This window comes from Myotis brandtii, unplaced genomic scaffold, assembly GCF_000412655.1.
Source record: "Myotis brandtii unplaced genomic scaffold, ASM41265v1 scaffold332, whole genome shotgun sequence".
NCBI lineage: Eukaryota > Metazoa > Chordata > Mammalia > Chiroptera > Vespertilionidae > Myotis > Myotis brandtii.
In genome coordinates this window covers 1,289,290-1,310,464 of record NW_005362797.1, presented here as the reverse complement: position 1 = coordinate 1,310,464, position 21,175 = coordinate 1,289,290, and the positions used below count along the sequence as shown (strand labels likewise).

The following is a 21,175-nucleotide window of genomic DNA, read 5'->3' as shown; positions in this document are numbered from 1 at the left end:
AAGGGACCCCACCCGTGCATGAATTCGTGTACCAGGCCTCTAGTAATGCATAATTGGGAAAGCGTTTTGAGGCCATTTTGAGTGACATGTTCAGAGCATGGGTTGCTCAGAGTATAGGTGAGTGGGTGTAAATGAGCCCATCCTTACGCTGTTTTCTTTTCTGTTTCAGCACATCAGGTCCACCCATCTGGCCGGGCAGTACCTTCTTCAAGAGAAATGGAGCCCTTCTACAAGGTAGGTCTCTACAAGCACCCGGTCCCTTCCCCCTTCCCCCCCATCTCTTCTGGTGCCAACCAGCAGAGTTCTGTCCCATTGAGGAGTGGGCACTGGAGAAGTGTGACTGCTGTGGGTCGGGTCTGTCATTTCTTCCTTCTCACATCTTCTGGTTGCTGTGAATTGCTAGTCTGAAACCAGGACTGCTCCTTTTGGTCTATCGTTACTGGTCCTATTCTAGACGTGCTTGGCTTGCTTTGGTGAACTTGGAATCACATGGCAGTTCGGATGTGACAATAGCATCAACCAGGCTGGTAAAATCCAACCCCATTGCGTATTTTCAGTGCTCCGGATGTTTTGGGTGTCTGTTGGCAATTTGTTCACCATGGAGGGCCATGTATTCCTGGCTGACCCCTAACATCACATGTACCTGGATGGGTGACTGTGGTTAGTTCTGAGGCTCAGAGTTCAGACACCCCTTGTCCCTGCAAGCATCATTTGCAGGGGGACAGCCTTCCTGCTGACCAGCCCACGATCAGCTGCTGTGCCAAGTTGCCATGCATGCAAGTGTGCTCATTCAAACTTTCATCTCGACTTTTGCAATTAAATTTCTTTGGAAATAGCCAAAGTTAAAGAAGAATAAATGGTTTAAAATAGCAATAAGATGCGTGCTAAATACTTCTAGAAAGTACTTTTGGATGATTGCTGTTTTGGATATCTGCTCTATAGATCAGCTGGAATTGGCTGGCTCCTCGGGCCACCAGCCTCTGTTGACTGGCCAGGTGTCAGAGTGGCACAGCGGGCCCAAATCAGGTGGATTTGGTTGGACCAAGAGGTTTAGAACTGTACTGGGCTTAAGGTGAGGCATTCCAGTGCATTTTGGTTGGTTTAGACCTGTTTGGTTGGTTTAAGCCTCTTTTCCTTAAATGTACACACTGAGGGCTGGCCACGTGGGTGAATATGAACGTGGCTAAGAAAAGTGACATAAAGTGACGTTTATCTTCAGGTTTCTGGAGTGGCTCAAACAGTTTTGAATGATGTCACATGTTTGTCGTTGTTTTATAGGCCATGCAATTGCATATTGTCATTCTAATAGCCTGTGAAATTGGGAACTTAAGAATGTCTTTGCATTTTTGCTTGGTACAGGGTGAAATTTAGGCAGGCAGGTTTGAGTAATGCTAATTTTAATGACCACCATAGACATCCTAATTAAGAAAAAAGGGGAACTCCCTCCGCTTTCAGAAATTAATACATAATTTTTAAAAAATCTCCTCTGTTCCCCCTTTAGATGGTATATATGGAAATCGACCTTGATGAGCCTTTGGCTTTCTTCCAGGGAATTTCAAAGGGCTGTGTATCCTCCCTTTCCCTCTAGATCTATAGCAATGAATAGCACTGGTGTTTGAATTATTTTCAGAAAAGGGGTTTAATTTACTTAGAGCATTTTCTTATAGGATTTTTATTCATTGAGTTTCACATTAGGTAAGATTTGCTCTAAGCACCTTATTTTGGGGTTGTTTCAGGCAAAAGCCTGAGGATAAACATTGATAAGGTTTCTGAAGTTGAGTGGTTTGGCTGAGAGTCTGTCTCGTGGGTGGGAGACCTTTTTTCTCGTCCTGATAGGGTTAACAATCCTAATTACTCAAGGCATTGAGAATGAAATGATGACGTACGTCAGATGTTCATTGAAGCCACATCCAATTCGGTGCAGCCCATTTATTTCTTTGTACATGTGAAAATCAGAAGGATCTTGGAGAGACTTTGGGAGTGTGGGCCGGGATTTGTCAACTTTTTTTTTTCTGTGCTATTTCTTCTTCATTTGCTAGCTCTGTCTATAGAGTTCTCCAGACACTTATTGTGACAAGGTTTTTCGAACTATCCTAATTAATATTTCTATGTTTCTTTGGTGGGTGGTACGGGCTCATCAAGAACTCGCTGAAGCCCACAAGCAAAAGTTTTGCAAAAAGGTAACGATGTGTGAAGAAGGGGGCTGCCCTGTCCTACCAGCGGAAGGGTCAGGTTAGACTCAGGTAGAGGAAAACGCCCTGACTTACGCTTGCTTTCTCATCTTTGTACTTTACATTTTAAAAATATGCACACATACCTTCTTTTTCCCTGGAACAAGCAGGAGGACGTTTTTCTAGACATCAGATTATAGGCAAGAACTCTGTTAACAGGGAGTGGGTTGCAGGTGAGCAGGGCTCCCTAAAGAGCCCAGTTTTGGGAAGTGGGATAGAAAACGAAGCTTCTATCGCAGCGGTTCTCAACCTGTGGGTCGCAACCCCTTTGGGGGTCGAACGACCATTTCCACAGGGGTCGCCTAAGACCATCGGAAAACACACATATAATTACATATTGTTTTTGTGATTAATCACTATGCTTTAATTATGTTCAATTTGTAACAATGAAATTGGGGGTCACCACAACATGAGGAACTGTATTAAAGGGTCGCGGCATTAGGAAGGTTGACAACCACTGTTCTATCGGGTGACACAGGCCCAGGGACCAGCCAGCAGAAGCCCAGCCTGGCTGTGGACCCCATTGGAGCAGAGCTGGCTGAACCAGCTGCATGGGGAGGCCCTGCTGGGCGGAGTGGTCAGCAGAGCAGCTAAGGAAGCGGACAAGTCACATTGTGTAGAGGACCCACTTGCTTTTGTCTGGGGGATGGGAGCAGAGGGGCTGTCACTTCTTGGGAGAGTTGACACTTGAGTGAAGTCTTAAAAAATGGATGGATGGGGGCCTTGGAAATGGAAAAAAGCATTGCAAGAAGAGGCCACAGCAAGAGTACGCAGGCACGAGAGGATCCCGAGAGCATCATAGCCACGGGGTTGTCACGGGGCAGGTGCGGGTAACGAGGGACTCGGGCACTTTGGGATGATATCACACACACCGAGAGATGTTTAAAGAGAATAATGGGATACAGAGAAGAGGGGATAATGGAATGAGTGGGACAAAATGACATAATGGTGGCAGTGTTGTCTGGCAGTTGTGTGGTGTGTACGCTGTTGAGGAGAAATGTAGTACGGTTATTTTATTTTCCAGCACAAAAACCAATTGCAAGAATTAACTGAAGTACTCGAGGTCCTACTCGAGGGCGGCCTGTGTGTTTTGGTTCTTGCAGAATCGCTGGCAGGAGGGCCTGCTGAGTCACCTCGCAGTTTTGAGGATAATGGGGTAAGATTTGGTTTGGATTACACCAGGCATGGGTAGTTAACATAATTGGTCATTTCATCAATTCACAGCACTTATTTTAAATGCCATTTAGGCTGCTAGAGACAATTGTAAGTGTGAGCAGTTCCCCTCGACTAGAGAGCACTTCAGTTCTGGTACAATGGAGACGGAGCGGAGTGCCAGAGGGGACACCATTGTTTCAGGCAGACCCAGGACGGGGCTCACCAGAGGGGAGTGTGGCTCATCGGAGCCCGCAGGGTGGCTACCTGACAGGTGTCCCCTCTGCGTGTCTCCATGTGTCTCAATTTTGGTTTCTGTGTGTTTGAAATACATGTTTATTAATTCTATTCATTAATGCTGTTTCTTATTTCCCTCATTAAAAGAGTAACGTGTTTTGTATTTTTTTCCAAACTCCCTAGCTACCCTCCCACCCCCCATAATTCATTCACCCGTCAAACTTAAAATTAGGTGACTGTAAACATCACCCTCAGTTGAATTATTTTAATGATCAGTGATTCCTCATTAAAGACATTCCTCACCCCTGGTCTGACCCTTCATCTGGTCCCTGGAGGTTTCGTCCCAGAGCTGCAGATGGCATCGCTGTCCGTGTTCAATTCGTGCTTCTACTGGAAGTGGCTACACCAGCGGTTCTCAACCTGTAGGTCTCGATTCCTTTGGGGGTCGAACGACCCTTTCACAGGGGTCGCCTAAGACCATCAGAAAACACATATATAATTACATATTGTTTTTGTGATTAATCACTATGCTCTAATTATGTTCAATTTGTAACAATGAAATTGGGGGTCACCACAACATGAGGAACTGTATTAAAGGGTCGCGGCATTAGGAAGGTTGAGAACCACTGGGCTACACACTACCCGGTTTGATCGTCCACTTCTTTCCTGCCGGCCTTCACAGGCCCTGTCGGCCTCAGCCCCCTACGGAGTTTTGTTCCCAGACAAGCTGCTGCCCTTGCAGCTCTGTGCCAGCTGACCGCTTGGACCCACCTGTCTTATTTCCAGCTCTTCCTCTGAGCAGGTGTTCCCTGCTCGCCCACACTACCCCATCCACAAGCACTTCTTTACTACCCATCTCTGTGTGTCAGGCACTGGATGAGGCTGGAGTTCCAGGGAAGCCCAGGGCCTGCCTCTTGCACCACTTATAACCCGTGTTGGGATCAGACCACACACCCTGTGAAGGGCTGACGCAGCCAAGGCGCAGTCACTAACACCCTGCGGCCTTCCTGGCTCTCCCTCCACTTCCTTTTCCCGGTCACCCCAGCATCGGCCCCTCATTGGTATTAAATCCATTTCTATAAGGTCCGGTAGTGGAATTAAAATCCATCACACACATCACAGATTTTTATTTCCATTCGTTTCTGACAACCCACTGGATGAGCTAATGAGACGGAAAGAGGACCTTCGAGGCGTGTCCGGCGCCCAGAGCAGGACGGCGCTGCTGCGGCCCGCCAGCAGGAAGGAGACACGTTCTTCCGCTGTGAGATGAACGTTGTCCTGAGAGTACGCCCAGTGCTTGCTGCTGGGGAACCGTGCTCGGGGGTGATGATGACTGAGATGACTTCCTCTGGGGAACGCCCGTTTCCCAAGTTCTAGGTAGTTTCGTGTACTTACTGTCTTGGGAGAGCATCTGGTTGCGTACTGCCACTCGGCACAGCCCTTACTCTCTGCCATCCCTATGCCAGGCATCTTTACTGCTGAAATGTATGCCGTGCCTCACTTCGGCTGTATTCTGTGCCATGACAGTCTCCAGAGCAAGTACTAGTAAAGCAGAAACACCCTGGAGTGGAGAGAGTGCACTGGTTACAAGTCCAGGAAGGGACCGTGGTTCTGGTTCCAACACTGCCACGTGGCAAACGTTGTGACCTTGGGCGAGCCACGTGACATCCCGAGTCTTCACTGTCTGCCCTGGGCATGGGGAGTGGGCCTCAGGGAAGACGGGGTGGCAGAGATTTTCTGCCGAGTACCCGCTCTATCCCATTCTAGCAATTTCCCTAAAAGTAGGTCAAAATGATTTTGAGGCTTAGCGCTAGCTTAGAGGAGAAAGAGTGCTCCCTCCAGCAGCTGCGTCTGCATTGCAGCCAAGGAGAGGGAGGAGGGGGTGGCAGGCCGGCCGGAGGTCCCCATCCTCCAACAGGGCGCTTCTCAGATCTCCTGGGTCTTCGGGAGGCAGTGAATTATCCACGTGGGCAACCAGGAAGCGAACCCTGCCTTGGCTTCTCGGGCAACAGGCTTAGCCTCTCTGTGGGGATAATAATAATAACAACGCTTGTCTGTCTTAAGGGTTTTGTGGGGATTTGGTACAATCGTATTAGTAAACCATTCAGAACATGCCAAATTCCCAACCAGAGTTCGTTACTGTAACATTTGCCAAAACTGTGAGCCTTGGGAAAATAAAACAGGGCTAAAGTCCTCTGGCCATGGTTACCCTGTGTCCGGCAAAACTTTCCCTTCTGGTCCAGTTGGCAGGCCAGAAGTCTGGATTTGCCCCGAATTCTGTGGGATTTAAACATAGATCTGAAAAACCGTTTGTGCATCTCTTTATCTCAGATGAGGCGTGCGACCTGAGCTCCCCGTCAAGCCCCACGGGGTGGGGGGCGTGGCCTGAGGTCCCTCGCCCGGGCCAGGCGCCATGCAGCCTCAGGTCCCTGCTGTTCGGTCATGATGTTACGGCATCCCGGCTAATTTGCATATTTCTCTATTATTATATAGGATTATTATATAGGATTTCTTTTAAATAGGACTGCTTCTTTGAGAGGTCAAAGCATATGTGTGGATAGCGGGCAGAAGAGCAGAGATTTTCCCACTGCATCGACCTGGATTTGAATGCCTGCATCTCTGGGCCCCAGCTGTCTGACCTGGGGCCTCAGGTTTGATCATCTGTAAAATGGGGCTTTGAGACGCGTCTCCCAAATCGTTGTGGAGATTAAAGGAGAATGTGAGTGTAGAAACATCCATGCAGCCCACTGCCTGGCACCTCCAAAATGCTTGGTAAGAGTGGAGGTTTTAGCAGCTTTGACACTGTTTCTTGCCTAAGGTTTCTGGTCACGAATTCTGGCTGGTAGATTCAAAGTGGAAATTCCAAAGCCTCTCAAAGGAAGGGTTCTACCAAACTCCTCTTTACGCGGTTGCCATTCTCTCTGCCAGCTCCACCCTTGTGTCTTTTCCAGTTGAACCAGGATGGCGCTGCGGACCTCGGGGTCTGCCAAGGTCTCGGGTCTCTGGTCGCAGGCACTTTTCTCCATGAGGACCCATGGATCCCAGCTTCTGTCAGACTACCCCAATCCCCCATTCCTTCTTCCGTTCACATTTGGTCCCAGCCCCGGGCTCTTTGGCTTCTTTCATCTAATCTGCTCCACAGGCTGACTCTTTTGTGCATTTTGAAAATGAGGGCATCTACCTAATGCATAAGTCTCCGGATTCTTTCCCTCGGGCACACCAGTTTAAAAAAAACACACACAACAGCAAACAAAACTAATAATAGAAAGGGGCAAAGAACCCTCTCTACATTTTCCCGTCCTAATTGCCTTCTGTCCTCCTCAGCCTAGAAGCCCTTTGGATTTTAGGAGGGGCCCTTTCTCTTGGCATCATTCGTCCTATTGTTCTGCACTGAGTCATTGGTACATACATTTATGTAACTACAATGGTGAAGTCAGCTGGCTGGTGTTGTCTGCCATCAGGTGAATCTAAAGGGGTGCTGCTCAGCTCTTCTCATCACCCAAGCTCTAGGCGGTCACTGAGAGTATGTTTGTACATTTGTTTAAAAAATATAAGGAAATGCAATTTTAAAAGAAGCTGCTGGTCAGTTCTGACCTTTGCTGTCCCTTGGGAATCCAGGTCTGCCCAATCTGCAGGGACCCGGCTGCCTGAGTCTGCAGCCTGGCAGGGGCCAGCCAGTAGCCCATGTTTGCCTTAATTTCAGCATCTATCTCCATCTCTCTCTCTCTCTCTCTCTCTCTCTCTCTCTCTCTCTCTCCCTCTGCTCTCTATCTCTACCTCTATCTCTATCTCTATCTCTGTCTGTAGTAACCGTTTCCATGAAAAGCCAGTGTTGCCCCTGAGACAACAGCAGTCTGGTGAACAGAGGTGGAAGTCAGGGAGTTGCCAGTTCCACTGGGGACGTGGCTCTGAGAGCTTCCTCTGGGCCAGTGTCCCGAGCTAGGGAACATCCCCGAAAGGCGTCACTCACCTGAGCCTGTCCACAGTGCCAGGTTTGTCAGGGGAGACTTCCCAATAAGCCGTAGAGCCCCGTGCAGGTTGCACACAGAGAGGGCAGCTTATGCAATAGGAGCAAGCAGGGCAAGTGTCTGGTGTGAGGTACTGGTCACTGGCCGAGTCCGTAGGTGGAGACACGGACTTCGGTCTCGAGCCAGGCGCCTGCAGTGGCAGCAGGTGTCGGGTGGAGAGGAAGTCGGCAGGGCTCCGAGCATGACCCGAGGTACAGCTCGAGCGTTGGGTGGTCAGAGCTCCGAGTTCTTACAGCCCCAGGGGTGGAGGTCCCACTCAGATTCATGTCCAGATGGAGTCCTTATCCCAGTGGCCACACTTGTGGTTTGGGGTGTCCCAGGCTCCTTCTAAGGGCATTCCCGTTACACCCCATCACCTCAGGCTTGACACAACACTTGACATAACTGTCGTGGCGGACAGGACTCCATACTGGATTGTCCAAGAAGTCCTCCCTGTTCCTGCACTATAAAGCCGGGCACCTGCCGGGCAGGTATGCGTGACCTGACCCCTGCTATTTCGGGGTGATGTTCAGTAGGAGGTGGACACTGAGGCCTGAGTTCAGGAGAGGGAAATCAGGGAGGGAGAGGGAGCTTTGGAAGGTGTGAATCCAGAAAGGACCATTGAAATTATGTGCATGGATGAGGCTCTCGGGGGATATAGAATGAAAAGAGGGAAAAGATCCACATTGAAGACCCAGAGTTATGATAGAAAGAGCTTAGTCAGAACAACAAAGAAATTGCTCAGTCAGAAATGAGATCACTGAATGGGGAGGGCACAGACTTTCAGGCGGGAAGGGCAGGAACCCCTGCTGTGCAGAAAAGCCAAGGGGGTGGGACCCCTGAAAAGCCAACACCAGACTCTGATGATTAAAATAGCACCAGGGCCTTCAGTGTGCAACCGCCAATCTGTCTGTCTCTGTGGACCTGCCTACTCTGGACATGTCATGTTAGAGGAATCATACAGACTGTGACCCAGTGTGTCCGGCTGTATATATTCTTTACATTGCTCTTTTATGAGCCTTGGGCATTAGGTATTATGACTCCCATTTTGTAGATGGGGAAAATAAGGCCTGAAGAATTTTCCTGCTCGAGGTCGAAAACCTGGACTGATTGTTGGTCAAAATGGCATAAATAGTTCTAAACAGTTTTCCACTTTCGATGTTTAGATATTCTACAGCGGTTTGAAGAGAATCCTGTGATATTGCTTAAAAGCACTTTGTAATGAAATGACAAGACAAAAAGATGGGAATGGATATTACGTTGTCTTCTTTCATTCAGTATTTAAGGTGCTTCATTTCCCTTTTTGTCTCCACTCAGACTTTTGTAAACAGCTAACTGTAAGGTGCATTAGAGACTAGATAGAGAAAAAGGGAAATCCTGAAATTCATTCAGAGATTAATACCATGGGAGGAACCACCCCTTAACAGAACGGATATTTTATTTGGGTCTATCTGAATTTTATACTATTAGATAGACATAGATATAGATATTTTATACCAATTATCATTCATCAACAGGAATATTTCCTTATAGTTTAATTCTTGAGCATGTAAAATGTGTCATTGTCTATGAAGTTGTGTAAGTTAGATTATAATGTAAAGATTATGCAACCTTGGATCATGTACTGTAGAGCCTGCTTTTATCAAAGTGCTCTATCTTCAGATACAACTGGAAAGCCATTCCCCTGGAGTCCTGGTTAACCGTGCTTACATGGAAGTCTAGGGATACTTTTATACAATCGCCAAGAGGTTACGATGAAGAAGAATTTTGTAGAATCTACTCTGATCGAGCTGTTCACCTTACAGTTTCAGAAGTGAACTTAAAAGGCTCCACCTGTAAACAGCTAGAGGTCAAGTTTGTGTTCTTGTTTGGTTCCCTTGACGACTGAAAGGTGTGGCTGAGAATTCCTGGGTAGTATGTGCCACAGTGTGTGATAGGTTAGGAGTGTATGCATACTTGTGTGTGTGTGTGTGTGTGTGTGTGTGTGCGCGCGCACAGCCCGTGCACTCAGGCATTTATCACTGCTTGTTGTGAGTCTGCAAGAATAAACCTCTTCCTTCCACCCTCCTGCTTCTCTTTCTCCAGTGTCTCCATACCCAGCTGTTCTGTTGGCCATTTTGAATGATGGCATGAAGATGAAAGACCCCAGTTTTTCAAATCAGACATACCTGGATCCGTTCCCTGCCTTGCTACCTAATTGCTGTCGACTTGGGAAAAGTTATGCAAAATATTGTGAACTACTTTAAATTCAAAAGTACCAGTCTTGCAAGAATCGTGTAATCATTGTGAGGATTAGATGATAATCTGTTTGGCGTCCATGACACTTGGTCGGTGTCCCACGTGCAGGTGTCGTTGTGTGACCGGGAGAGAGGAGTATAGCCCTTGGAGCTGGCCAGTCTTGGGTGCAGAGGCCAACCTCTGCCTCCAGCAAATCTGATGTGTTTGAGCCGCTCCTTTCCAGCCAATCAGATAGTCGTACTTCATGGGATTCTGTGAGAACGGAGATAGTGTATGTACCGGGGCTGGCACAGTGCCTGGTGATTGTTGAGTGTTCGATAAACACAATTCATTACATTTATGATAGCATTTCTGCACTTTCTTAAAGTTTTTAATACCTTCCATCCCCACGCAGCAATAAGGTAAAAATCCTTCCCCAGTTGAACTGAAGTTATGCCTTCAGGAGTGTTTAAGACTGTTTTCAGTCTCCGAAGCTCTGGCTGCATTAAGGCAAATGCCCACGAGATACGCGGAGAGGAGGGGAAGCCGAGTCCTCGCCAGCTGTTCTCGCTGACACTTTGACTAAGATCTGGCAGAAACGTGACATGGGAACAGAGGCTTCCTTGGGGGCGGGGTGGAATGGCTTTTGATCCAATTCCCTGTTTCTTCCTCCGCTTAGTGTCTCTGAGCCAGAATATGAACTATTTGCAAAGATTCTAGACCGAGATGGGAGGGAGGGGAGTGAGAAGGACAGACCTACTTGCAGTGAGAAAGGACTTCAGAGAATCGTGAAAAGGATCGTGCTGAACTTGCCCCCAGCTCGTGGTCACCTTAGCACACTGGGTTGTTCCCTCTGTGGGCTGTGATTTTGTGTGTGTGTGTGTGTGTGTGTGTGTGTGTGTGTGTGTGCATTTTCAGGATGAGCTCATTCTGTTTATTTGACACACGTGGCGGTGAGGGGTTAGAACCCAGGTCTGAGCCTGATGGCATCTGCCAACAGAGCTGCTGTGACCATGTCATTTCCTACACTCCGAGCAGGACAGGGAGGGCATCCTGACAAGAAGCCGGTGCCCTGTAGAAAGGCCAATTCTGAGTTTGTCCTTTGTGTGTAGTGCTTCTCAGACTCTGGGAGACTTCCTTCTTTAAGTTTGTCATCGGTGGGAATTGAAATAGGAAGTTTTCACTTTTAAACTTTTGCAGCTGCAGTAGGTCCAAGTTGGGGTGCTTACAGGGGTGAGATGGGTGCCAATAGCTATATCAGGGCATCTTTCTCCACTCCTCACCCTCAACTTACAACATATATTCCAATGGGAGGTGCCAGCTTCAGACAGGAGCTCCTTGGCCTCCGTGATTGGTTATGGGACCCATCCAGGCAGAGTGCCACCTGGTGCTTCTTATCACGGGTCTGGAGGCTCTAACCCAGGGGTGGGGAACCTTTTCCTGCCAACGGCCATTTGGATATTTGTAACATTATTTGCAGGCCATACAAAACTATCAGCTTAAAAATTAGCCTGCTGTATTTGGTCAAACATTTAATTAACTCACCCCTAATGCCTTGGCAGGGCCAGACCAAATGATTTTGCGGGCCCTTATATGGCCTCATGGGCAGACATTCCCCACCCCTGAGCTAGAGAATGTGCTGGCATCCAAGGGCCTGCGGTGTATAATCAGCCAGTGTCCAAGAAGCGGCACCAAGGCAAAGAGGCAGCACGAGGAGCCACCACCGCCCTCCCATGGTTGGACTCGATGAGCTCATAAACCCCCCCTTTTACTGAACTCAGTTTGATTTGTGTTTGTTGGGGGGATGTATATCCAAGCATCCTGACTAATAAGGACTCTATAAATGAATAGCATCAGTTAAACTAAATACATATCACTGATGATTTCTGTATGTCAGCGAATTCCAACCTCGCTTGTCATAGCATCAGTTAAACTAAATACATATCACTGATGATTTCTGCGTGTCAGCGAATTCCAACCTCACTTGTCTAAGAGGCCCACTTCGTGGTCTGGCTGCCACTTGTGAGAATGTAAGATGAGCTGGCAGAGCTTTTCAGAGATGGTGGCTTGACTTAGGCAAACAAAGTAGGATCACGGTGATGACAGTCCCCGTTCGCCTGTCCCCCAGCTCAGCTGTGCCTCTGGTGTAAATAGGCTCCGAGAGGCTCACATTGAATTTACAAAGTGGCTGTAACCTCTTATGCCCCAGACACCAGCCTTGAACCGGGCGTTTCCCCTGCGTTCCCAGAAAGCAACCCGAGCATCACTAGCATGACCACCCGGACCATGTGACCACCCGGAGCCATGGCTGTGACCAGAGGGATAGGAGGGGTGGGGCCATCACTTGGAAGCATGGGGAGGGGTTGGGAGATGGAATGTTCTCCAGGTGCAAGTCAAGGTCATTTTCAAAGAAGGGAAAAGGAAACGTGTATTACAACATCCCAGTCATTTGAAAAACACAAACAATGGCTGCAAACACGTTAGGTTCCATGTGCAAGTATATGTAACTAGTAAGTGGAAGGTCTAGGGCCAGAATGCAGATCTTCCCATTTGAGACTATAACCATCATCCATGGGTGTGCGAGACCTTGGAGGTTTCGGGGCACATGGTGGCGTCAGTCGATGTAATTTCCCAGAGGCCTGGAAGTTGAGTTCATGATGATGGGGCAGGGATTCCTGAAATAATTGCCTTAACTAGACTGGCCTCATTGGTGATAAAGAAGAGAGGGAAAATGAGATAAAACCTCCCTTTACTGAGGATTAGCTTTGAGCAACCAACCTTGGGGTCTCAGTGGACTTCCCTTAGCAGCCAGAGTCCATCCCCAAAGCCTCACATCTAGGATAGCGGGTGAATGTATGAATCAGCGGGGGCTGCATAAGACAATGCCACAGACAGTTATTTCTCCGGAGGCTGGAAGTCCAAGTTCAAGGAGTTGGCAATTTTGGTTTTCCTGGGCCTCTCTTCTTGGTTTGCAAGTGGCCGCCTTCTCCCCACGTCCACACGTGGCTTTTCCTGTGAGTGCGCTTCCTCTGGTCTCTCCTTAGAGGACACCAGTCCTGTTGGGTGAGAGCCCTCATTCAGCCTGAACTACCTCTTTAAATGCTCTATATCCAACTCCAGTCAAACTGGGGGTTAGTGTTTCAACATGTGCAATTTGGAAGGGACACAGTTCTGTCCATAGCAGTGAATTACATGCGTATATTTCACAAACAGCCCTTGCTTTCCTGCAGCGTGCTAGGTACCCCTTCAGGTGCTGGGATGGAGGCCAGAAGACCTCCAGCCTCAAGGAGTCGGCGGTCCAGCCGGGGGTCAGAATCACTAAAGAGCCTTGATGGTTCTTGCCATCTCAGAAGGGCTTAGGAGTGAGGGAGGAAGTTGTTGCTTGTTGCTGGCCCTGTGGCTCCTAAACCTGCCCCCTCCCCCCTGAACTGTTCAGCATGGTAGCTGTGTGATCCTCAGTCACAGCGTTGCTCCAGGCACTGATACAAAAGAGGAGCCATTATGTTTGCAGCAATGGCAAAAACACTCATTCAGCCACACTCACAAAATAATGAAGCCCACGCCAGAGGCACAGGCCACGAACAAGCGCACACGCAGTGTTGCTGGTTGTGTGATGTGTGTGTATTCAAAAGCAAAGGAGGAATGTGGTGAGGCAGGGTGGAGAGGGGACTAGTCACCATCTCCCTTTTGGGTAGCTTACCTTATTCCTCCCATTTACGAAGACAAGAAGATGAATCCCAGCCAGAATTGTGGGAAGATTCTGATAAAGGTTGACTCTGAGAAGACCAGGATGGCTAGATAATGGGGACTTGGGGTAGGTGGCACAATTCAAATCTTACTTTGAACGTGGCCAGCATGGCTCAGTGGTTGAGCGTCGACCTATGAACCAAGAGGTCACGGTTTGATTCTTGGACAGGGCACATGCCCAGGTTGTGGGCTCGATTCTCAGTGTGGGGCATGCAAGAGCTGTTATTGGCTGTCTCTCCCAGTCTCTCTCTCTCTCTCTCTCTCTCTCTCTCTCTCTCCCTCTCCCTCTCTCTCTCCCCCTCCCTCTCCCTCTTTCTTCATCTCTGAAATCAAAACTATTTTTTTTAAAGTCTTATGTTGAAGTTGGCATATAAGGAAGGGTGAAGAATGAAGAGCTGACGGTCATGAACATGGGTAACTGCTACAGATGGAGGGCCTTGTCTCACGTGGGCCCAGTGCATGGTGCTCAGGGTGACCTGAACGGTAGTGGTCATAGCCGGGCTGACCCTGGAAGGAGGTGTGAGCAGCTGAACTGACCAAGTGGGCCGAGAGTGGCAGACCAGGGTGTCACTTTGGGTTGGAGGTGAGGGTGGCAGGCGCCACAGGGCAGGTGGGGGGGAGGTGTTAGAGCCTCAGGTACCATTAGTTCAGGATGCCTTTGCATTTCTCCATTACCCCGTCTATTTGGGGGGGGGGCACATCTTAAATCAGTATAATTTAAAAAGTAATGAAAATCCTGTTCAGAACCAAAGATGCAGCCTCTTCAATCTCACTTGCTAGTTCCCAACTTAATTTTTAAAATTAAGACACCTCTAATGAGACTCAAAATTGTTCACAATCCAAAATGTAGTGGGGGGAGATAAGATGCTAAATGAGAAAATGGGTTCTATTTCAAAAACGATGAGAGAGAGAGAGAGTGTGTGTGTGTGTGTGTGTGTGTGTGTGTGTGTGTGTGTGTGTGTATTGGGGAGGTCAGGAAGTGGGGTAGTGCTTTTCTGTATAAGGCTATTTAACTATAAATGGAGTTTGTTGAAGACATGTGAGTCAATGAACTTGGAGGAAAATGGCATTGCCAAAAATAGCTTTTGTGCTATAGAAATGAGTTTGGCATTAGAGGGACCTGGCTTTGAATCCTGGCTCTAACATGCATATTCTCTCTCTCTCCCCATTCATTTGCACATTTATGCCTCATGGCTTGGTCAGATGCTAGCTAGACCCTGAGCTTCTGTTTCTTCATCTGTAAGACCAGGATGCCACCTGCCTCTCAAGAAGTAAATTAAATCACATGGAGGCCAGGGCTCTGTGGCTCTGACAGGGTGGTCACCGTGGCTCTGTGTTGCCCCCAGCCAGAGTGCAGAGGGACAGTGTCCAAAGAGAAATCAAGGTTGTGGTTACCCTTGGGGTGTCAGATAGTGAGGAGGGACAGGGGGCTCCTGAGGAGCTGCCTAAATGGTGAAAACTGGCTGACTGTACATGTATGTGGGCTTTCCTGGGTGTATGTCACTTCAGTCAAAAGTTTCAGAAATGATTGGACAACAGAAATTTCATTACACCTACTTGATTTCACATTTCCGTTATGCACATGTTCTGAACCTCAGAATTCTTACATGATTGAAAAAGAGATTGTCATCGATTTTATTAAATCAGTGCTGGGGGAAACACCAAATAGCAGGGGTTTCTCTCACAATTCCAGTGTGCTTTGTGAAGGCCCGAGGGACACGCTTGTTACTGGTATTGTTAGTACAGCACTTGGATTCCGTTTGGAACATGCCACTGGCAAAGGTGGCTGAAACGTCAGTCTCTCCTGAGAGTGGGTTTGTTGTTGTCGTCGTTTTTAACATTCATAACCAGGGAATTAGGTTCACAGATGTACTAGTAGGTTCAGATGAATTTATGTGACTGTAAGTGCAATTAGGGGGGGAAATGAAGCCTCTTTAATAAAACTATGAGAAGGTCTCATTTTTTGCCAAAATATATAGAAAACTTTTACAGACTTTAAAATTTTACCTAAATAAAAATGTTTTTTTTATTCCATTATCATATCTTGATGAATAGATGTGGTGGTAAAGTAATTGATTTGGAAATCATTATTTAAACCTTGAAACTTTGTAGCAAGCATTTTGTTAGTGTAAACAGTGTGTTTGAAAATTTTTGTGATTTCAAAAAAAGCAGGCCAGGGTGGGGTTTGGGGAAAAAGGCAAAAGGGGGAGGTCAAGAGGTAGACTTCCAGGTATAAAATAAATAGGCCTGTGGATATAAAGTACATCATGGTGACTGTAGTTCACAATACCAGGTAGCATATTTGAAAGTTGCGAAGAGAGTGGATCTTAAAATTCTCATCACACATAAAAATCCTACATAATAAAAGGCTAATATGCAAATTGTCCCCTTGACTGGGAGTTTGACCAGAAGTTCAATCAGGGGGCGGGACCGGCCGGCCAACTGCCTGTGGCCTCTCCCCCTGGCTTCTGGGCCTGATCACCCCCGTCGGGGGCAGGCCGGACCCCACCTGTGCATGAATTTGTGCACCGGGCCTCTAGTTGTAACTATATAAGGTTAGACTTACCGTGGTGATCATCTCCAAATATATATAAATGTCAAATCATTATGTTAAACACCTGAAATTAGTATAATGTTACATGTTAGTGATATCTCATAGAAACAAAAATGAAAAGTTAAATAAAAACACACCCGTTCACTGAGATTTGTAACTTCCAATGGAATAATGGAATAACCAAGATGGTTTGTAACCGAAGCACAACTAATCGGGGATGCACCTGGAAGGTTGGCTTTAAAAAGAGTACCCGTCCTCTGCAGCTTTTGTCGAAATGGTTAAGGTGTTCAGGAAAGCCTGTCAGACCCCGAAGCATTGGTTGTCTTAGTCTCTCTATATCAGTCCTTTGTAATACTAAGTGGTTAATGCTACCTCTGAAGTTTTCAAATCTCCTAAGATTGTGTTGTAATAAAAACAAAACAAAACACTTAGCATCATTATTATATTCATACTCAGACGTAGGTATTGTCTTGAGTGTTCTGGAGCTGTGGTACTCCGTGTTTCAAGGACAGCGGGAATTCCAGTTATGTCTGCATCTGTTTTCCCAACAGAGCTGAGAGTGTTATGATGCGTTTTCCTCTTTTAGTTAAGATTAGGTGCTGCGTGTTCTGGTTTTGACTAGTTTAGTTGTTGATCACACACGTGAGCCTGCACAATGAATGTTTCTGAAGGGCCTTCGTCACCCCCGTGGTCATGTACCCCCGGCTCTGCGGGGTCAGTAGTGTGGTCTGTATTTATACTCTACAGCGGGTGTGCAGTGTTTCATCTCAGGGGTAGTACAAGATAGTGACACACACATCTGTGGCTTTGGGGGGTCACATTGTGGTTCAAATTAAGTTGTGGGAGGTTTTTCCTGCTTGTGTTTCCTACCTGCTTAGCATATTTTCCCTCTTCTAATGTGCCCTCATTCCCCCATGTCTAATAAAATAAAGCCAAACCCTTGCTGGTTTGGCTCAGTGGATAGAGCGTCGGCTTGCTGACCGGAGGATTTCTTGTTCGATTCCAGTTAAGGGCATGGCTCCTCCCTGGTCCGGGCCCTGGTCAGGGCACTTGCAGGAGGCAACCAATCGGTGTGTTTCTCTCACATCGATGTTGCTTTCTGTCTTTCCCTCTCTCTTCCGCTCTTTCTAAAAATCAATGAGAAAATATCCTCGGGTGAGAATTTTAAAAAAATAGTAATAATAAATAAAGTACTTGCTTCATGCTCTTCCTTAGAGCAGGGTAATTTAGATGGCATTTCCTCTGTGTTTGGGATCATTATTTTAAATAGCAGCAGAGGGCCCCACGTCACATTGGCTCCCCTGGCCTCAGGTTTGTATGTGGTGAGAGTTTATGCAGGGCCATGCCAGCATCAGAATTTCAGAGCTGGGAGGGTTCGTAGACACCTAGCTGCCACCCCCTCGAAGGACAGACAAGTACACGGGGCCTGAGAGTCAGGCTTGCTCTGGGTCACAGTGCAGATTGGTGGCAACACCAGCATCTCGCCAGGCCAGTCCAGCTGTCCTTTCCTGCCCTCCTTTCAGATGGGAGTAAACTCCCCCTTTCTTCTTAGCTTGCCCAGAGAGAGATGGAGAAGAAGGAAAGATGTCAGCAAAAAGGTAAAGTGGCAGCATGTTTAAGGCACTCTCAGCGACTTCAATATTAGAGAATAGGGAAGCTGTTCCCCTCCTGTGCCCAGTATATTCGCCTGAGAGTTACTATCTTCTTAAATAAACATGATCCACATCCTGAAACTGCTGTGTGAAAGGAATAACTAAGAGCAGTGACAGGAACAGTCAGCCTCAGGCCCCGTCACCCGGACGCACCCAGGTGCCAATGGGCTGAGTTAGGGCTAAGAAGGAGAGGGAGCCCGGAGCCCCCTCTGTATTTTAACGGTACTTGGCGATCGCCATAAGCACAGGGGTCTTCCCTGCAGCCCAGAGCTCTGCCCAGGCTGGGCTGCTACAGGGGCCGGACCCCCGGGTTCCTGGCAGCGTCAGGAATGGTCCTGGCTCCGTGCCCAGGAGAACCGATGCTCTCTAAGGTACAGGAAAGCTTTTCAGTGTCAGATAACAATCTTTTTTATCACGTTGGGGAACAGGTAGCTTTTGGGTAGTTAGTTCAGTTAAAAGCATGGAGGTGGTTCATGTAGGGACATAGTGTGCAAGCCATTTGGAGTACTCAGGATTTTTATTTTTTTTTATTTTTTATTTTAAATATATTTTTATTGATTTCGGAGAGGAAGAGAGAAGGATAGAGAGATAGAAACATCAATGATGAGAGAGAATCACCGATCAGCTGCCTCCTGCACACCTCCAACTGGGGACCGAACCCGCAACCCGGGCATACCCTTAACCGGAATCGAACCTGGGACCCTTCAGTCCACAGGCCGACGCTCTATCCACTGAGCCAAACCAGCTAGGGCTACCCAGGATTTTTAAAAAGGAATGTTTTTAAACAACTGGGATAATGTTCATGTATATTCTAAATGATCCGTTCATGCTGTCTGATACCCGAGGCCACAGACTTCCAGCATCTGCTGTTACTTACTTGTGCATAGTTCTTTTCCCCAACCTGGTATGTCTCCCTAGGAACCAGAATTTTGGAACTTTTGTGTGTGGTTCTGCTGGCTGAGATTGAGAGACAGTAGGTTCAGAATTGAATATTCGGATTCCTGATTTTGAATGGATATAGCGTTTCTATTTTTTTTAAATATTTTCATAATCACGAAACTTTTAACACACAGTCCAGATACGCTCCCAGATGTTCTGTGACAACTGGAGCCAGTAAGAAGCTTTCTTGTGGGGGGAGTTGACCCTAGAGCTAAAGAGCTTCCTCAGAGCCCTGGTCTGTACGTGGGTGCTCGTTACCATCTATCTGCTTTAGAGCTGTTGTGCTGTGAAGGGCTGCATGTCAATGACTACATTTAATTACTTCGTCTAACATCCCACCTTGTTCTGAAAAGAATTTGCAGTAGCTCTGCAGTGTAACTAGAACTTTTTTTTAAGGATGTGCAGAAATCAAGATAAAGTGGGGGAAGAAGGTAGGAAACCCAAGTTAGACCTAGGAGTTGACATTAATATTCAAAATTAATATAATAAGTGATTTGTATTGGTTTAAAAAAAGGGTAGGGTGGTCAGTCATGAATTTGCCTCTGAGCTTCCTAGTAGCCAAGGCAAAGAGAGCAACATGATCACTTGTATGGTTTGAAGATTAAAACTGACTTGTTACCGAAGAGAGAAACATAGAGGTTTCTGGTTCTCATTTGTCCTTTAGAGCAGCGGTCGCCAACCTTTTTGGACCTCGCCGGCCACTGGTGGACCACCAGTTGGCGACCTCTGCTTTAGAGAGCCAGAGAGAGACACAAATCCTTAATTACATAGTGTTGGGGGCAAGTCCCTCAGCGTAGGGACTTGACTCCTCGGGGTTCAGGAGGGACACATGGGTAACAGCAGGTAAGTGGGATGTGCTTTGTTATGAGCAAAGCAACCTGCAACTAGCAGGTTAGTGACACCTTATATAACCGCCCAAACAAAAGAGGCCTCGTGCCAATTAGTGACATGTAGCAAGGTGCATCCTTAAGATTATGCCTCCTTGCCCTAACTGGTTTGGCTCAGTGGATAGAGTGTCGGCCTGCGGACTCAAGGGTCCCGGGTTCGATTCCGGTCAAGGGCATGTACCTTGGTTGCGGGCACATCCCCAGTAGGGGGTGTGCAGGAGGCAGCTGATCGGTGTTTCTCTCTCATCGATGTTTCTAACTCTCTGTCCCTCTCCCTTCCTCTCTGTAAAAAATCAATAAAATATATATATATATTTTTAAAAAGATTATGCCTCCTTTCATGGGCAGTTTTCTGTAACATGTCTTTAAGCAGGAAGGACAATGGTGGCAAGACATTCAGAAGCCAGTTCTTCAGCGATAGCCTAGGGATGATACCTTCTTTCGTCTGAATAGCTGTATCTCGGCCGGGGCCATGGAGTCTGTAGTTTTAAAAGCCCCCAGGGGACTCTGATATACAGACAAGGCTTGGTAATCATTGTTTTCGGTCGTGAGCAATATGGAACTAAAACCAGGTGAGTGGCCAGAGCTAGAAACACTGAATTGGTGACTTCATGGTCAAAGGCGGGTAACCAAGCTTGCAAGAGGCGAAGCCCACTAAGTAAGCCTAGAGCAGCGGTTCTCAACCTGTGGGTCGCGACCCCTTTGGGGCTCGAACGACCCTTTCACAGGGGTCGCCTAAGACCATCCTGCATATCAGATATTTACATTACGATACATAACAGTAGCAACATTACAGTTATGAAGTAGCAATGAAAATAATTTTATGGTTGGGTCACAACATGAGGAACTGAATTTAAAGGGCCAGAAGGTTGAGAACCACTGGCCTAGAGAGAAAAGGGGGTGGTAGGGGTATGAGTGAGCCTGAAAGGACACCCGAAGAGAACTGGGTGCATTCCCAGCGCAGGCCTCTTCATGTCTTCTTAACCCCTTTCTGAAGTACAGTTTAGGAGAGGAAGCGATACCGGTTGGAAAGGTATGATAGAGATGCTAGAAGGTAAAGCACATTAAATAATATATCTTTACATCAGGTCCCTTTAAATGAGAAAATACAAGGTTTAGTGAATGTTGACCTGTAAACGGGACTGTAGTGATGCTGGCCATATCACAGGGGGTACCGCTTACTCACCTTGCCTATTGTGTGCCAGCCGTTGGGCGTGGCACCTACCCACACACCCTCACTAGAGCCTCAGCATAGCCCCGTGGGTAAAGGCATCACTGGCCAGCAACTAGAGGGGAAATGGAGGACCTGTAATTTACTTCACATTTGTCTGTTCTGGGAGAATCCATACACTTGGCTTTCCATTTGTGGTTGCTCAGGGTTCCTTTTTGTCTCTTCCCCGACCTTTTCTTTCCTTTCTTCCTCCTCCTCGTTCTTCTTCACCAAAACCTTCCACCCAGATGAACTAAGGTAAAATATGAAATCAGAACTCTTCTGGTTGAATGAAGGGGTGTGGGGACCAAGAGTCCTCTGGCTCAACCCCCACCCCCTACC

General features: G+C 47.4%; 1 protein-coding gene across 8 annotated transcripts in view; it reads left to right on the top strand.

Moving 5' to 3' along the window:
- The window catches only part of FOXN3 (forkhead box N3), a 377,361-nt gene that overhangs the window by 258,719 nt on the left and 97,467 nt on the right, over window positions 1-21,175 (top strand). For all 8 annotated transcript variants that reach the window (XM_005871180.2, XM_005871177.2, XM_005871181.2 and 5 more), the window contains one exon: window positions 170-234. In XM_005871180.2, the coding sequence (XP_005871242.1) occupies window positions 170-234 (65 nt within the window). The remainder of the gene's footprint in view (window positions 1-169; window positions 235-21,175) is intronic.